Raw genomic sequence first — 18381 nt, forward strand, 5'->3', positions numbered from 1 at the left:
CCATGGGAAGAAGGCAAGCCGGTGGAGGCAGTGTGATGCTCTGGACATCACACTGGTGGATTTTACTTTGGCATGTACCACCTACATAAACACTGGTGCAGACCAAGTACACCCCTTCCAGGCAACGGTATTCCCTGATGGCAGTCGCCTCTTTCAGCAGGATAATGTGCCCTGCCACACTGCAAAAATTGTTCAGGAATGGTTTGAGGAACATGACAAAGAGTTTAAAGTGTTGGCCTCCAAATTCCCCGGTTCTCCCATGTCCGCATCCCACAGATACTCTGATCAGGCATCTGTGGGATGTGACGGAACAACAAGCCCATGGACACACTACACGACTTTCAAAGTCGTCGGATCAGGCCAGAATAATGTAGTCGGAACTCGGCATAACAGGACTTGAAGCCTCTGCTGCTAACGTCTTGGTGCCAAATACCACAGGACACCTTCAGAGGTCTTGTGGAGTCCATGCCTGGACTGGTCAGAGATGTTTCGGCGGCACAAGTGGGACCGACAATATTAGACAGGTGGTTTAAGGATTGAGGCTGATTGCTGTAAGTCTGCGGTTTGTTTACATTATCCCCATTCCCACGATCGTTCTGAGGCCGAAGTGCTACCGCGCCGATTGGCCAGCTTGTTCTCAGTTCTGGTTTGCGTTTCCATCGGCGGCGAAGATGGAATCAGCACCAGAAGTGCCGAAGATAAACTACAGCGATGTCGCGAAGCGTCAGCGACGGCGTTTGTCTATGTCATGCGTATGTGACAGTTTATCATTTCTATAGATATAAGGACTCGCAATCTTGTCCTTGCACTCGTTCCTAATGGAGGATTGATTTGTTTGAGTTTCTCCGATTTTTTTCTTGCTACTTCTTGCTACCGTTACAGCGATGTTATACCATTGGAAAAAAAGGGTGTATTTTTTTCCAATATTCACAACACGACCGGTGAAAATGGGTGGAAAAAAGGAAAACGCTGTCGAGCTCGTCTCATACAAAGCGAGTCTTCTAACAATGGCCCGCTGGGTGTAAAGGTGACACGTCTCGGATGTGACGTCCGTGCACGTGACGAGAAACGAAACATCTCACACTTAAAGGTGCGGCGTGTAGAGTGTAGTGGCATCTAGCGGTGAGGTTGCGGGTTGCAGCAAACTGAATCCCCCTCCCCTCCCAATGACATCAAATAAAACCACGGCGGCTACAAACGAACATCAGCAAAGTAAGGCTAAAAAGCTATCGGGTAACGAAAACACCAGGGTTCTTATTTTCATGTTAATCTACACTGACTAAAACTTACTTGCGAATATTAGAGTTCATTTCTGCACAGTCCCTTCCGTAACTTCTACACACTGCACCTTCAAGTCATTCAGCCCGACGCGCAGCGCCTATTGGTCCCAAACTGTGCGGTCCCGACACCGGGGCCGAAAATCCAGGAGCGGGGACGGTTCACAAACCCCTCCGTGCCGAACGGTGCGTCGCGGAACTGCGACCGTAACCGCTACCGACCGCGCTGAGAGCCGTTCGGCCTGACTGTGGAAGTGGGGCTATTCGAAGGGAGCCGCGCAGGGGAACCGATGCCCTGCCCACACGTCGGAACGACGTCCTCTGGTTACACGGGAGAGGGAGGGAGACGTCTCCATACCTCCACCACCACCAGCCCAACGAACCGTTTTGAACCGAGATGACCGGAGCAGTGAGGGGGGACGATAAGCAATAGAATACGACAACGGGTGAGAGTCAACCCGCTGCCGCAGAAAGGAGGAATTCAGGGCTGGTTGGAAGCAAATGGCTGCAACCTGTGGGTTTATTTACAGCCTGCACGAAGCCAAACCAGTTGCATTTCTGGGTAGAGCCGCCAGTTATTATATAGTCGCCTGACTGCAATTAGTGGAGCCGGTGGCAATGTTTCTGTAAATAAAAATTTAAAAAAAAATAAATCGTTAAGATTCCACAATCCCACGTTTCCGCCCAAACGTCGAGGGAATTTCAAGGCCGCGTTGGAAAGGTCACGATAAACAAAATGCTCAATGTCAAAAGACAGCTTCTCCTATCTTCTCTTATCAGTTCCCCGTCCGCAACTTGGCAGCGCTCGTAGGGAGGGTCAGGGGCGGCAGGGGAGACGTGTTGAGGCTGCACATTGTTTTTCTCCCCCTTGTTTTCCACACACAGCTCAGCTCCATGTGTTTATTTTTACAATAAAAATTCGTCTGAATACTGCAGGTTGTTTTATACGCAGTGCAACCGCCAGAACGTCGGCGAATTATGATGCTTCTTCTCAAAAAAACCAAAAAACATTTAAACGTACGATCTGCTCCATTAAAAGATGCATCCATCACTACACTAGTAATGTTACTCTCTACTGTTGTCACAGCGTCGTAACATGCGAAAAAAAAGGGACGATTCAATATTAATTTTAATTATCCGTAGGACAATATTAAAGTCCAACGACAACTTTGACGGCCGTGCCAACCCTGTCCCCGGGATGATCGTCCTCAAAATTAGAGACAGATCCACATGCATCCGAGGAACATGCAGTACCATTCTTTAAGTACTACGAATGAAAAGAAAACCAACATCAGAACGCAATACACCTCTAAACTGACAACACAACAGAGGAAATACCAATATGTCGTAAACCTGGAAACGAATAATAAACAACACACCTCGGCATCAACAACTGACACTGTCAAATCTAGGACATTGAATTTAGAAACTGAACAATGAAGGACCAGCCTCTCACTGGAGTGCGGCGCGGAGACGCGGAGCCTCCTTATCTCCTTCTCTGCATTCGATCCGACCGCATCACTTCAAAACAAAACCGTGCGGAGCTGCTAGCGCCATGCTAGCCGCGAGCTAACCCCACCCTGCTGGGGCTTCCCTCCCAGCGACGTCACCGCCGTCGAAGCCGCCGAACGGGGAAACCGAAGCGGGCGTTCGACGCCGGTGCATTTTCGCCCGGTTCGGCGCTGACGCCCAGCGGCGAGCGCCTCGGTCCGCGGCCGAAATCGCGGCGGCGAAGTGGGCGACGGGGCTCGGGAGTTAGCGCGGCTCAGCCAGCCGGCCAGCCTCACCTGGTGCCCGCCTTGTTGTCCCCCATCTCCACGGCAGGCTCCACGGCAGGCTGGGGGGGGATACCAAGGAACGAACGGAGCGGGCGGCGGCGGCGGCCCGAGCCTTTCTTTGGATTTAAAAATAAAAAAAACGCGCCCTGCTGCTCGACGGGCGCCGCTCTCTCACATCTGCGCACGATCCACCGCAGACTGGAAGCAGCTAATATGCTAATTGGAGTTAGCGCCGCCTCGTCCCCGTTGCGCTTCCGCAGAGACAGGAAGTGCAACGCGTGCGTGTCCGCGCTACGCGTGCGTTGACAGTTGCGTTGCGCAAGAGCTGCGGCGGGGACGCGGCGGGGACGCGGGAGGGACGCGGCGGGGACGCGGGGGGGACGCGGGAGGGACGCGGGGGGGACGCGGGAGGGACGCGGCGGGGACGCGGGGGGGACGCGGGAGGGACGCGGGAGGGACGCGGGGGGGACGCGGCGGGGACGCGGCGTGCCCGCCTGGTCGTTGGGAGGACGTCGACAAAGAAACAGACAAAACGAAAAAAATAAAATAAAATCTTTCTCCCGAATGAATGTTTTCGCCCTTCAACGCGAACATTTGGGTTCGAAACTGGGTTTCGATTCATTCAGATGCGGGTTAAGGTGAAGTCAGTTCATGTTCCATTAAATTCTGTGTTTTGGACATCGACCATCTTATTCAACCCTCAAGGTTGGTAAGGGATTGTACATCAAAAGAAAATGTACTTTTTAAAAAATGTTATAAATTCATCACGATGACCCCTAATATTAGTTACATGTAGATATCTTATTTTAATCGTCTTAATATATATATTTTTTTGTAATCATTTGATAATTGTGGTTATCTTTTTTTTCTTCGCTCTATTGACTGACTTGTAAACAGCATGTTGTTGATGTTCACACTATACCTTTGTATTGATTCTATCTGCTAATAAAGTTTGGGGGGGGAAACCCTCCCCGAGGGACAGGTGCGTAGGAGAAGTAGAAGTCCTCAAAAATGTCAAACTTATGTATATTTCCATTTTATTTTTAACTATTACCGTATGACTTTAAGGTTTTTGTCTATTGTTTTGATGTGTGCTGCTGTTTTCACGCCGTCTCCATGACTTGATCCATTGTTTTTTTCTTTTTGGATTTTCTGTAAAAAAACAAAACAAAAGTTCAACAAAACAGCATGGCTGGTTGGCGCCCAGCGCCCATTATGCGTGTTTACTCTCAAGTCACACCTCCGCGTCAAATGCCGTTCAGGACTCTGGTTGTTGGTGAATGGACTCTGTGAGCGTGTGGTGCGGTGCTTGGGCAAACGGTTGTTTGCTGCTCTCACAGCAACAAAACTGTTGAGGTGATCATATGTCGTCATGTGTGTGGGGTCTCTCGCATGTTCATCATCGGTTGAGATGAAAAAGATCTTGTCGCGCGGGCCGGGCTTTAGACGTCGGGTTTCTCAGAAAGTCGCCCGACACACGAATGACACTGAAAGAAGGGTTCACAGGGTTCTGACTGTCTTCCAACGTGGATGGTGTATAAATGTCTTTCCCTTCTTTCCGCAGGGCTTTTACTGTGCCGTCAAATCCTGATGGTGTAGGAGTCTGAGTGGGTGACGTAGCGGACCCAGCGCTGCGACGGGCCGGGCTGGACCGGCGTCAGGCGGAGGAACCGGATCTGCAGGCCCGTGCACGTGTACTTGGGCAGCTCGAAGCTCAGACCGACCGGGCCGACTTCCAGGATGGAGGCTGAACTCAGGCCCGGGACGTCCAACTGGGGACGTGAACGGGGGACGGGAAAACAGAGTGTGGAGTCCATTAACATGGTACTCATTGGTTGTATACGTTAAGAGGACATTTCATCTCAAGGGAGAAACTTTCTTTTGTTTTTACAGTACATAAGAAAACACACACACATATATATATATACTGTATATATATAAACACATCCATACATATATATCCCCACACACACACCTACCTCACTTAACAACCTACCTGTTTAACAACCATTGGGATTAAGGACCAGCTCTGACCAGTCTGTATTGTACACTGTGTACAATACCAAGCATCCCATCTCATCACCCTTTATATACTATATAAACTATATATACTATATACGCTATATATACTTTATACACTATATAAATCTCATCTCTGTTCTCAGTCTCATTCCCACAGTCTGTCAGTATTCACTACACTAGCGTTCGCAATGGCCACGCCCCCTTACCGTGAAATACACTATATACACTATATATATACTAGCCACACCCCCTTATTTTTTCGTTTTAACAATTGATCCTATAAGATTTCCATTTTTGAGAGTTTACAGAGCAGGGATTCTGGTAACCTTGCGTAGCCACACCTCCTTGGTGAATGGAATCTGTTCGTGTTGCTGTTTGGGCAAATCCTTGCTCTCCACACACTATAGGAACACAACTGTTAAATTGATCATGATATGTCGTTATGTGTGGGGTCTCTCACATTTACCAAACGTGTTAAGATTTGAAAATAATCTCGTACAGCAGGGGCCAGGCTCAAGGTACCTTAAATAGCCTTTCGAAAAGTAGCCTTTTAAAAAGACTCCCTCCAAACGTCTCACGTGACTAGTGAGCGACAGACTTGAGCTCGAACCCCTTTCACGCCAGAAATGAGGATGCCAGTTGGGCTGACGGTTGATGCTTTCATCCTTGACTGGCTGGGAACAGGCTGGATGTGTCCTTGCATGACGTAGCCTCTGCTGTGTCGGTGTTACCTACCCGGCAAACCTGCCTCTCTTCCGCTTACGAAGACGGTCCCAAGTAGTAGTTTCAAGCAGGAGGTCCTCGCACCAAAATCAACTTCGTAATAGTTTTCCCTTGAGCGGTTCAGAAGGCAATTTTGGCGGTTAGCATGAAGGACTAGATGTTTCGCGGACACACGGCTCACCTTAAAGAGCGCAGAGAGCTGGGCCCCTCCCGGGAAGCGGGGGATCTCCCAGTGGACGGCCTTGCTCTGAGGCCTCAGCTCGGCTCTTTGGTCGGGGCTGCTCAGCTCCTGGGACAGGCTGCGTGGCAGAGGGTTGTCGAGCGCGGCGACGGCCGTCCAAACAGTCAAGAACGAAAAAAAAAAGGCAAATAACTAGAGGTTTCAAATGGGTTAACTACATTGTCAAAGTGACCGTGAGTAACCGACAGGAAATCTTCCACTACATGTGCAGCAGGCGGTGAAAACAAAAAGCTCATGCTATGCTGGCAAAACGCTCTTGACATGGTGCTGTTAAGCGGTGGTCATGACGCTGCTTAGAGTGAAGGACACCTCATGAAGGACGCGTTACCCTGTCACAGATTTACTACACATACAACAAATATCTCATGTATAGTGACCAATTCTGCAATTTCTTCAGTGTGTGCTTGAGTGTTAATTGAGTACAACTTCAATTGGTCAAATAATTTGAGGACTATGCGGCAGTTGAAACGCCCTCAGCTCGGATTCTGGGACAGAGCAATACATCAAACTGAGAGGAGGAGGGATAGGTACTTGATTGTATTTTTTATTTTATTTTTTTTACATACAAAGACATTTACATAGCCAAAACATTTCAGCGTGCGGGTTTTGGTTTAGCAGCAGCACATTTGTTTATTTGGGGTTTTTTTTTTTGTCCAAACCAACTGACCTCAGAGATCCCTTGGGGACGGGGACGGTCACAGAGACATTGATCGCAGCACTGTGGAAAGAAACAACAACAGACCTTTAGACCAGGGCTTTTCAACCTTTTCCAGCCCAACGACCCCTTGGGGGATAAAGAAACCGAGTCGGGACCCCTCGATTTGGCCCATAATAACATTTTTAATGGCATATTAACCTATTTATATACTAGTTATACTCGATGCCTACGGTTCCCGTGTGTTTTCATTTTAAATTTTGATTTATTTCCATTCGTAGACCAGTCACGGAGGGTGACTGGTCTGTGTGGAAAAAATACAGTGAAACCAACCTTTTTCTTATTTTCCCAAATAGAATAAAGGTTTCATAAATGTCAAATAGGGTTTGAAATGGGCTTTTTATTATAATCTAGTCCAAGTTTGACTATTATAATATCAGAAGCTGCGAATCGGCTGCAGGTGCTAACTTCAGCTGATCCCTAAAATAAATAAAAAGCACTGCTGTTCTAGTGTGAATGGTTGGAGTTGACTCAATATTATGTTTTTGTCAAAAATACATTTACACCCCCCCCCCCCCACAAAAATAATTTTGACATAATTCTTTTTTTCCTGGTGGACACCCTGCAGTACCTGCGCAGACCGCCTAGCTGACCACAGGTGAAGACCACTGCTTTAGAGGGTACATTCACATCACTCCAATGGAGATGCAGTTGCATTTATGTCGTGTTTTATCATTACGACAGCTCAAAGCTCTTTACAAGTCATGCATTTTAATCACTCACCCGCACATGATGCACGATACACCATGTCATGCCGAAGACTTGCAAAGTATCAATCGGCTCATTACACAATTCAATAAGCACTTTGAGGGTTTGAGGTCTCAACACTCTCTGTCAGGGGGATACGCTCTGTGTTGTTTATGTCTGGATTATTAACGAATAGACAAAACCAAACAAGGTATGAATCGGCACCAAAGCTCAAGTTACAGTCCAGTGGAGAATTATGACTTGCAACTACCCCCACACTTTGAGCATAACTTAAATTCTCTAGCGAGTAAAATTCGAACAAAGAATTGTCCACTTTTCTTCCAAAACGCTACGCCTTACGGAATAAAACAGAACATTTTGATCTGTGAATGTACGAAGTTGTGTTGTCCAAAGTGCGAGACCGACCTCTTTGGAGGGAGGTCACAGCGTAGCTTCAGGTACATCAGCAGCCTACAGGGAGAGAGAGAGAGGTACAATTCCTTTGAACAGATTCCAAACTTATAAACTACCCTCCCAATTTAATAACCCAAAAGATAGCGACTAACATGTGGTTATTGAATGCTTCCAGTCTTAGAAATGGTCCCAAGTCAAATGCTAGACTTTTATAGACCTATCTTACAGACCTCAATCAGAGATCGCCTTCACAGTCATTGATATACAGTGCTCACTCATTTAAAACATATAAGGGTGGTTTGGGAGACACAGATTAGGCCTAATCTGAGACTAAATCGCACTTTTAATCTGGACCAACTGAAATGGCCTTTCTCAGTCATGGTTTAAAATAGTCTCAGACTTGCCCTCGTCTTGATTTAAAGAAAGGGATTTCCAGGAGGAAGATTGGAGCTCATTTAATTCAAGTGAAGTCTTAAATTAAACCTGGCCAGAGGCAGGTTTAATGGATTATTGGATTGCGCCTCCAGGTCGACCTCGACAATAGAGAAAATGGATAATCTGGACTAAAACCAGCACCAAGACCAGACAGAAGGAGCTGACTAGTCCTTTATTACATTAGTCTCTGACTTCTTGGTCTAGAACTCATTAATCTTAAATTAAGAAACGTCTCAGAAAGGCATTTATAAATTCCGGATGAATCAGATTAGGATTAGTTTAGTCCCGATTTAGATGAAACCCCTGTCTGCGAAACTGCCCCTGCAAAATAAAAAAAAAAATAAAATAAAATCACACAAAGGTGACAAGGAGGAACCGTACAGAGATTTGAAAGACCTTAAATACAAAGACCCAGGCTTGTGCTTCACCGCTTAAGAAAGGGAGCAACAGGCGATCTCAACCCCCACCTTACACTTATATTTATAAACTTGAATTTGGCGCTTACTCTAACGGTAGTGGTAATATTAATAATAATAAACAATACATTTTATTTGTATGGCACTTTCCCCAATGCTCAAAGACACTTTACATTAAAACTGGCAATGGAGTCGCCGAGCGGCCTACCTGCCACCGTTGTCCCGCTCTATGGTGGGGAAGAGGCGGAACGGCGGGGCCGAGGGCAGCTCATCACATAGCTGATACTGCATTACAGTTTGCTGCAAATGCAAAAAAGAAAAAAGACAACAGGATTGGAGCGAGAGGAAGGAAGGAAAACAGAGCAGCAGAACGAAAAGACAACACAGGGAAAGAGAGAGAAGCACTGCACGAGAGGCTGCCTGCTAAAATAACAGGATGAGGGGAAGAAGACGTCGTAATGTGATCTGTACGAGTGGTTTTGTCTGCCGATTCCACTCGTTTGCATTCATTTGTGTGTGTGCGTGCGTGCGTGCGCACGTTTGCGCGTGTGTGTGTGTGTGTGTGTGTATGTGTGTGCAAATCTGAGATAAGCACCTCTCCTTGGCTGGGACAGATTTTAAGGATTCTGTACTGGTCAAACTCATCCAGTTTGACAGCCTGATGGAAACTGCATTCGTCCACCCGCACCGCTGCCCCGTAACCTGGGGGGTGAGACGGGACGTGATGAGGAAGAAGGGGTTAGGTCAGGACAAGAGGCGAGGGAACATTTTTAAATGATTTATCCGTTTAAAAAAAAAAAAGTGTCCACTAGAGGCTAATTAGAAACTGGCTACTCGAAGAGAAATCAAACCTACTTGTCTGAAATGATTGACGTATTTACTCTACAATTCTCGTGGAGAGTCGATCAAATTTTGTCTCGAAATGAAAATCCAAATGGTTTCCCTTGCAAAACATGGTTCCCTTTTCAAATTTTTTTTCCCCCTATTTTGATGGCCTCTTGCTTTGTTTTACCCAACGTGGGCGGCTTTTCACCAAAATCTGGTCCAAATGGGCAGCAGCGTGACATCTCTTCACGAGAGTGTCTTACTTTAGATATGGGAGTGGGCAATCAAGGGTTTTTTGGAGAGAGAAAGAGAGCAAGCGAGTAGGAGAGAACGTGTGTGTGTGTGTGTCTGTGTGTGTGTGTGTGTGTGTGTGTGTGTGTGTGTGGACGCTCTGTTCCAAACTCACCTCTGAGCTGAGACTTGCCGATACTGAACTCCTCATTGAGGCCAATACGCATCTCTGTCAAAACCAAAGCGACATGTCGGAGGATTGGACAAATAGAAGGTTTCAGAGACGAAGAACACTAGAAGACCGGGAGTTGGATATTCAATCTTCATCCATTTCTCCCAGACAGATCATCACAGTGTTGAGGTTGTGAACTGACCTGAGCAGCTGGGCATGTAGCACTTCACTCTAATCTCCCCTTCAACATCTGCCTTCATTAGGCCCCCCTGCGGCAGAACAAAAACATTACAGCACTGGAAATGCCTATACAACGACCAGTAATACCATTACTGAGGACAATGTTGCTGTGGACCTGTACAAATCTAAATCTTAAATAATAATAATAATAATAATAATAATAATAATAATAACAATAATAATAGGGTAGTGAAAAGTAAAAATGACGACAAAAATGACCCAGGTGTTGGTGTCTTTGACATGAACTCCTAGAAATGTGTTGTCGACGAGTCCTTAGACATAGAGTGACTGAGAGAGTGTCCCCATTACGCACAGTGCTTTTTTTTGTTTCGTTCAATAAGAAAATTGAGTTAATTAAAATACAAAGTGTGTGTGGGTATATATACACTACTCACAAAAAGTTAGGGATATTCGACTTTCGGGTGAAATTTCAGGATGAACCTAAAATGCACTATAACCTTTACCGGTGAACTTAATTTGACCTTCTCTAAACTTTTAAATGCACATGTCCAACTGTTGGACGGGGCTATTTTAAAGATTATTTTTGAACTAAACCCATTCGTCCTTAATTACTTTTCATAAAAACTCGAACTTGAACTTGAGATATACTTGATGTGTAACGTGTTAAGAAATAACGGACAGTTTGTATGAACCGGACGTTATCGGTAGTGAAAACTTTTACGACCCGCAACATTGACAAGCGCCGCTGCTGTTTGGCTCTCAACCAAACGTTAAAAGCTGAGTTGCACTGTTCCCACAGGGGAGGAAAGCGCTGTGCGTTATACAGAGGATTTCAAGCGGCACACTCCAATCGATAATGTTTAGTGAAGGCGCATGTTGCAGTTTGGGAGCACTGGAGGGCGGATATTTCAATCGGCAGCTGAAATCTGCCTTTCAATTTGGTCCGGTAGATACGATCATAGAGGAACCAGCACCACAGTGACTGGTACCGGGTTTGAATCAAAACATGATCATGCACGGTTGAGTCAGATTCAGAGCGGGGGGGGGGGGGGGGGGGGGGAAGAGAGAGAGAGAGAGACACTGGTGTGTGGGGGATGGTGTGGTTTGAGCAGCCACACCTGTCCTGGATCTAGGTAATTGGGGCCCAGGCTCAGATGGACCTGTGTGTGACAATGGCTCCTCTCCTGAGGGAGTGTGGGGATGGGGGTTTTACCTGTTGCTCGTTAGACCAACCAACGAGCAACAGGTGTGCAGCCACTCTGATCCCAATCACCTAGATCCAGGACAGGTGTGGCTGCTCAAACCACACCATCCCCACACCACAGAGACTCTCTTTCACAAGGCAACACCTGCACCTAGTCAAGTGCTACTCTTTATTTTCTGTTATATTTTGTTTGTATATTTGAGAATATTGACTGAATTACTTATTTGTGTTTGTGAGAGGCTGAGCTCTGCAGAACTCTCCCTCCTGCTCCTTCCTCCATTGTAGAGCTGTGCGCAGATGTGATTTGCGCAGCATAAGCATAAGATTTTACCCATTAAAAAAAAAACAGAAAATCAATAGGTGGCGGTCAATGTTGATATTGTGACATGCCGCGACAAATAAATCAATGTATGTAAAACTCTGGTTGTGGGAATCTCCAGGAGAGATAAAAAACATATGTACAGAATAAAGGTGTTGAAGGTGCCTCCATGGAGATTGGTAAGATAATGTGTTGTCTGGTGAGGCCTTGCAGTTAATACACCAATCTTACCCTTCTACCTCAAGGTACCAATCACAATCGGAGTGCAATCAAACTCACACACTGCGGTTACCACAGTAATCCTACTCACATTGGAACCAATGACCACTGACATCCTCTCGATGACGTCCACAAATATCTCGCTCTTACCGCCCTGAAAAACACACAGGAGGAAGGTCTGTTTATCTGTTTGAGAGGATAACAAGAGAAAATAAAACTGTAATAATAATGATGCTGGTGTCCCCAGGGTTCATTCTGGCATTACAAAATGAAATTCACAGACTTTCAAGCACTTTTACCATTACCTTCATTCATTAAAACATAATCTCAATCTAATTTCTATTATTTATATTAGTATATCTATATATCTATTATTAATCTAATTGTCATCTACTATTATAAGAGTTAATTTCCAACCATTCTGGATTAAATTGACATTTCCTAGCATAATCTGTCATAAAAGCGATTCTGGAATCTTTTTGTCATGAGTTGAATCACAAAAACAGGGGGAAAAATCAGAGGTTTTCAACAATCTGGTTGATGTTTTTTCCCCAATGATTTTTCCAAGCATTTCAACACAAAAGGGGCTTGTGGGAGTCTCTACCCACATGTACGGGTTTAGGGAGGGAGATGGAGTCGTTTGGGCGGTGGAGCACCGACATGGCAAGGATTTTAGTCACAACGTTAACACAAAGGCTCGCTGGTAAAACAGGAAAGTAAACTAAAAGGGATGAACAGAGTTTGTTTGTTGTGGTCGTGCTCCGGACCACAGGCGCTTCCGTGTCATGTGCCTCAGCCCCCACTGAAAAACAAAACAATAACAAAAACAACATATATGAAGACTCCCCCAGCCGGGTCCGACCAATCAGCGCTGAAGAGGCTGATTGGGTAGACCTGGTAAAGCTGCGGGGGCAAAGCCAGCCGCACTTCCTCAAGGACCTGGTAAGAACCCTGTATTAATGGTCCTGCACACGCACGCACGCACGCACGCACGCACGCACACACACACCCTGTATAAATGGTCCACATGTCGCATATCTCATCTGTATGAGGATTTACCTGCTCCCCCCGGATGGACATGATGGGTCTGGTTGCTGCAGCGCTGGGAGCGACTTTACTCTGCTGGGTCTCTGCTCCAAACTGAATACAGAAAAACATAAATAAACACATCAGTTCAACCACTGGCTGCCACAACCCTGCCACCCCGAACAAGCTGTAGTCAGTTACTAAAGACCGTTTAATTGATTAATGCAGAAGGTCCTCTTACTAAGTATTAAGTGAGGTAAAAATGTGTAAATTGTGATTGTGATGACGTGTCAAAAATCTGTTTTGTTTGTTTACCTTCACTTGGTGAATGAATCGAATCAAAACAGAAAAAAAAAACCCATCACAAAAAGAAACACCACATCAGCCTGCATCTCTGGATGTAGCGGGTGACTTACCAAGCCCACGTTGCTGAGGTCAAAGAGGCTAAAGGGCTTAGAGGAAACGGCCTCAGTCTGGATGAAGTTCTTTAGGATGTCAGTTGAAGTGGTCTGGATGTAGCCATAGTCCTGAGGGGGAGGAAGGGAGGGAGGGAGGGAGGGAGGAAGGAAGGAACATCAGTGTTTGACTATGACCATCGTATTAATATCAGGTTTTTTTTCCACATTTCCGTTAGCAGTATTCCAAAACTTTTCCAAGATTTCCACCCATTTTAGGCATTTAAGCTAATGATTTTGTTTCAGTGAGAGTCAGTAGAAACGCACCTCAACATCTACAAACAGGGTTCATTCTAGCATTATGAAAAGGGAATTCAAAGACTTCCAAGTACTTTTTGTAAAGCACTATTTTTTCAATTTTCAAGGACTTCACACAAAGCAAATTTAATAAATCATGATGTATTTGTACAGGGTTCATTCTGACGTTACTCAATTAAAATCAAGGGCTTTAAAGTACTTCTCCAAGCACTACTTTTTCATTTTCACGGATGTTCACCAATCAATTTACGCACGCGCACGCACGCACGCACGCACGCACGCACGCACGCACGCACGCACACACACACACAATGAATCATCTACTAATATAGGCGTCTATTCTAAGTCATGAAAGAGATTCTGAAAAAAGCCTAACCCTTATTACATAACGATTTGAATAAGAAAACCTGGGGGAATATCACAGATTTTCAATGATCATGTTTTTTTGGGGTTTTTTTTTTTCCAAGGACCTTTCAAGCACTTCAGCACAAAACGGGGCTATTTTCAAGGTATTCCACAAACATTTCTGAGGACGAAATTCAAAGCACTTCAAGCACCTCAATGAGCTGGTATGAGTAAAGCCCCCCGCCGTGTAAATGCAAGAAGTTTTCCAGAGTAGGAAAATACATACACTTGTGTTTTTGTTTTGGCCTTAGGGTCCTCGTCTTACAGAATGTGTGACGAGGACCCTATTGTTATTGCTGTGTTTATTCTTCTTCAGCCAAATTGAATGAGCTTTTTGGGGGCCTTAAGAAACTTAAAAAAACTCACAAAACGTTGCACACACGTGAGTCCCGCCCCCCCCATGGATATGATAGGGGTCCCATGGATATGGGCGTGGCAAAACGGCCGGCCACGCACTCTTGAAAATTTCAATACACCTATTCACTTTTTTTTTTTTTTTTTTTTCACGAAAACTCACAAAATTGGGTACACATATGTACCATCACTAGACTTCCTATCGGATTTGGTGAGTTTCTATAAGAGCCCTTCACAATTAAAAAAGATTTTGTTTTCGTCACACGGTGTGGGCGTGGCAATGCGTTGAATTTCATTTTCGAAAAAAGGCTCCGTTGACGTGATATTTCAGGCACTTTCTATGCTTCGCACTTTCGCAAACTCCTCCTAGACGATTTATCGGCTCCGCTTTAAACTTGCCGAGTGTCTACAAGACACCTTCACAATTAAAAGTTATTAAAAGATTTTATTTTCAGCACATGGTGTGGGCGTGGCAAAGCATTGAACTGTTAGAAAAGATATCAGAACATTCATGAAACTTTGCACACTCGTCAGTCCTGGTGTGTCATTTGATATTCTATGGGTCCCATGCATGGGTGTGGCAAAATGGCCGCCCACAGCCCATTGAAAATTTCCAAAAATCGAACCCATTCACTTGCCATCCTCCTTTGAATATTCTCGGAAACTGTGTCGAAGAAGGTGCGGCTACTCACCACTACTTCATCCAAAAGTTCGTAGATAAGGGCAAAGTTCATCCGTACCGACTTCTCCGAGAGGCTGCCGCAGTAATCCTTTATGAGGGTTGTTAACCTGAGGGGAAAAACGTAATTTGTTTAGAGAACTGTGGAGGCATAAAATCAAATTGTATCTCTAAATCTCCCTGCATCCCTACATTGGTCCTCTTTCTAACCCTAACCCTAACCCTAACCCTGAGATCGGATTTGGAATTGTTAATTTCCATATAATTGTTGAAAATGATTAAAAATATGAATGTCAAAAAATGTTGCTGCATACCTGTTGAGGAACTCTACAATCGTGAATGGAGAGGAGTCAGCTGTTGTCGTGGCGACCCAGTAAAGGCCTCCCTGTTTAATGTGCACAAAGTGGAGATCCTTGTGACTCTGTTGGACATGACAGATAAGATGGTCAGCGATCAGGGATGCAGTGGTGCCAAGCTCTCATATGCAAAATGGCATGATGTTATGACTCTAAAGCAGGGGTCTTCAAACTTGAAATGCTGTTTCAGCTAGTAAGGGAAATGAATAAATAAAACAAACACCACTGTTCTAGGTTTGCTGGTTGGAGTCTGCTCAATATTATTATTTTTATTTATGAAAAATGAACTTTGTAATTTTTCACTAAAATCATTTTGACATTAAAATAAATATTGGCGGACACCTGGCTGTGCCTCCGCCGACCCCCTAGGGTTCGCGGAACCCCGGTTAAAGACCACTGCTCGAAAGAATGATTTTGGACAATAGGCGATATAAAAACTATACAGCTCTACATAGAGTTTATGAAGTGGTCCAAAACAGATTTCTAATTACCATGACCACCGGAGGTTGATCCCCAGTCAGCGCTGTGACCTTTTCATAGAAAAGGCTGACAGCATCATTTCCTGCATCTCCACGGACTGGCGTGAACCGATTAAGGATGTTTACAACGTCATCTTAATGCACATAACCATTGATCAACATGTTAATGCCCCGCCCCCCTCTTATTACTTGCCTGTAGTCCATTGATCTTATTTATCTCAAAATTAATTGTGTGTTTTGGGGCATACAAGCAATGTGACTGGCAGTGCATGCGGCGGAGATTGCACGTTCTCCTCTTGTTTGTGTCCCTTTATTCCACCTGGGACTTCATCGGCTTAATATACTGTTGCACTACCTATACGACGCCGCTCGATGAAAAGAGCATCAGGTTGCAAGGTGTAGTATAACCAGGAGGATACAATCCTTGTAAATAAGGTGGTCGCCCTCGGAAGACAAGATGAAGATTTGTGAAATCATCCTCCTGCGAGAGAGAAAGGTGGTAACAATAGAGATGACGACGTGGCGGTAGAAGTGGTGTAAAGCAACAAAATACAAGGTAAGTCAGGAAATTTTTCAAGTACAAGAATGCAGGGTTCATTCTGGCATGACAAAATTAAATTCAAGGACTTTCAAGTATTTTTAAGCACTTTTTTTTCCATTTTGAAGGACAAATAAAATACATTTTGAATTACCTTTATTAATTAAAATATAATATAATCTTTATTGCATTGTCTATTGTTTATATTTGTATATATATTCAAATAAGATATATAGAATAGAGTATAGAATATGAGATGCATATATTAATCAAATTTTCATCAATTATTATAAGTGTCGATTTCCAACCATGCTGGCTTGAATTTACATTTTCTTGTCTTAATTTATGTTGTAAAAGCCATTCTTGGAAAAAAAAAAATGAAAAACTAGAATTAAGTTACGATTTGAATGACAAAACCTCCAATAACAAGGTTTTCCATGACCAGGTTGTTTGTACCCAAGTACTTTTCAAGCACGTAGAAACTGTAGAAAAAAAACAGACCAATATGTCCATAATAATGTTGCAGAAAAATAAACCCATTTGATAATCTAGTCATGGTTTGACAACAATAAGTACAGTAGTTTTTTTTAAATATACCTGGTTTTATGTGGTCAGCGTGGAAGAAATCGAGTATAATCCACCTTGTTCCTGTTTCCACGAATAGAATAAAGGTTTTCCAAATCAGAAAGAGAGCTTGAAATGCAATACAGACATCGAATTCTAATCGAGCTCAGGTCTGACTGCTATTAGTACAGGTGTTATATACCTGGTTCTAAGTGGTGTGTGTGTGTGTGTGTGTGTGTGTTAAAAACAGCCTAACCCTTCAGAGGAGGCGGGACGCACCATGAAAACAGACGCTCTCTCACACTTTGTTCGCAGCTGAAATGTTCCGTGATTGGGTTCGTTTGACGCCTGGGTTGGAGTCTCCCGGGTACAAGTGCCAGACTCGGGGCTCACTCGTCACTCACCTGACGTAGAACGAGAGCGAACGACGGGAGTCGTATCTGTGACGTCAGCTGTGAAGACTCGCGCTCCGAGCCTGGAGTGACGCAGGCGGCTGCTGTCGGAGCTGCTGGGAATACATGTAAACAAGTATATACATATAACTACTGATGAGTTCTAATACTTCCTACAGTCCTGTCAATTCAATAATAATAATAATAATAATAATAATAATAATAATAATAATAATAAGTTATTACTCTTGCGTTGATACTGATTATTGAGCAGCTATTCCCGCCGCGCTCGGCTAATGTTGTTGTTGTTCTTCTTCTTCTTCTTGTTTTACGGCAGTTGGCGTCCAGCTAATTGGTGCATTACCGCCACCTTCTGCTCCGGAGTGTGAATCACACATAAGAATGACAAGCTTTATCCCTCCAAGATGTTGTTGTTGTTGTTGTTGATGTTGTTGTTCTTGTTGTTGTTCTTGTTGTTGTTGTTGTTGTTGTTGTTCTTCTTCTTGTTCTTCTTCTTGTGCTTCTTCTTCTTCTTCTTCTCCGCGTTTTCAAGCGGTTGACAGCTAAGGTGTGGTGTACTACTGCCACCCGCGGCAGCCGTCGTGCCTTTGTGCCTGGGGACAGGGTGCGGGTGCTCTGCCCTAACCCGCACAAAAGGCGTGTTCCCCAAGCTGTGCAGCCACTGGCAGCGACTTGGGGAATCCGTGGTTACCAACCGTGGTTATTCTCCCAAGGGCGGAGAATATGACAGTGTGAGACGCAGAGGAACAGCAAGAGCAGAGAAGAACATTTATAGCAGGGGTGATGAATGCAACATCTGCGATCAAATCTGAAAGTGAAAGGGTCAGCGTACCACCTGGATATGAAAGGGTTAAAATGGGAGCAAGTAAGGGATGAGCTCAGTGTACAGTCAAGTTGAGAATCACCATGTGTGGGTTGATACTACTACTAATAGTACTCCTTCAGCGGAAGGCGAGAAATGTGATTGCAAAAGGA

The 18381-nt window shown here is 44.7% G+C and overlaps 2 protein-coding genes across 8 annotated transcripts in view; both read right to left on the bottom strand.

Annotated features, from left to right (window-relative positions):
• Nucleotides 1-3295, bottom strand: part of arrb2a (arrestin, beta 2a) — a 28579-nt gene extending 25284 nt beyond the window's left edge. For all 4 annotated transcript variants that reach the window (XM_080013350.1, XM_080013349.1, XM_080013348.1 and 1 more), the window contains exon 1: nucleotides 3065-3295. In XM_080013350.1, the coding sequence (XP_079869476.1) occupies nucleotides 3065-3090 (26 nt within the window). In that variant the 5' untranslated portion in view covers nucleotides 3091-3295. The remainder of the gene's footprint in view (nucleotides 1-3064) is intronic.
• Nucleotides 3296-4117: 822 nt separating this feature from the next.
• On the bottom strand, nucleotides 4118-17705 carry ap4m1 (adaptor related protein complex 4 subunit mu 1). 4 transcript variants are annotated; one of them, XR_013844515.1, is made up of 19 exons: nucleotides 17632-17704; nucleotides 17273-17498; nucleotides 17027-17077; nucleotides 16311-16372; nucleotides 15904-15989; nucleotides 15371-15477; nucleotides 15070-15166; nucleotides 13322-13432; nucleotides 12939-13019; nucleotides 11971-12033; nucleotides 10139-10205; nucleotides 9940-9993; nucleotides 9304-9410; nucleotides 8917-9008; nucleotides 7870-7914; nucleotides 6709-6759; nucleotides 5982-6099; nucleotides 4296-4827; nucleotides 4146-4207 (listed from the first exon to the last, which is right to left on the bottom strand). XR_013844515.1 is itself a non-coding variant. In XM_080014341.1 (18 exons), the coding sequence occupies exons 4-18, from the start codon at nucleotides 16366-16368 to the stop codon at nucleotides 4636-4638; spliced, it is 1329 nt and encodes a 442-aa protein (XP_079870467.1). In that variant the 5' UTR covers nucleotides 16369-16372; nucleotides 17027-17077; nucleotides 17398-17501; nucleotides 17632-17705; the 3' UTR covers nucleotides 4118-4635. The 4 variants fall into 4 exon arrangements, 3 of the variants coding, with proteins under 3 accessions (XP_079870467.1, XP_079870466.1, XP_079870465.1); XM_080014341.1 differs by having other exon boundaries at nucleotides 4118-4827; nucleotides 17398-17501; nucleotides 17632-17705; XM_080014340.1 differs by having other exon boundaries at nucleotides 4118-4827; nucleotides 17273-17501; nucleotides 17632-17705.
• Between the last annotated feature and the right edge of the window lie 676 nt (nucleotides 17706-18381).

Source organism: Zeus faber, assembly GCF_960531495.2.
Source record: "Zeus faber genome assembly, chromosome: 14".
Lineage (NCBI taxonomy): Eukaryota > Metazoa > Chordata > Actinopteri > Zeiformes > Zeidae > Zeus > Zeus faber.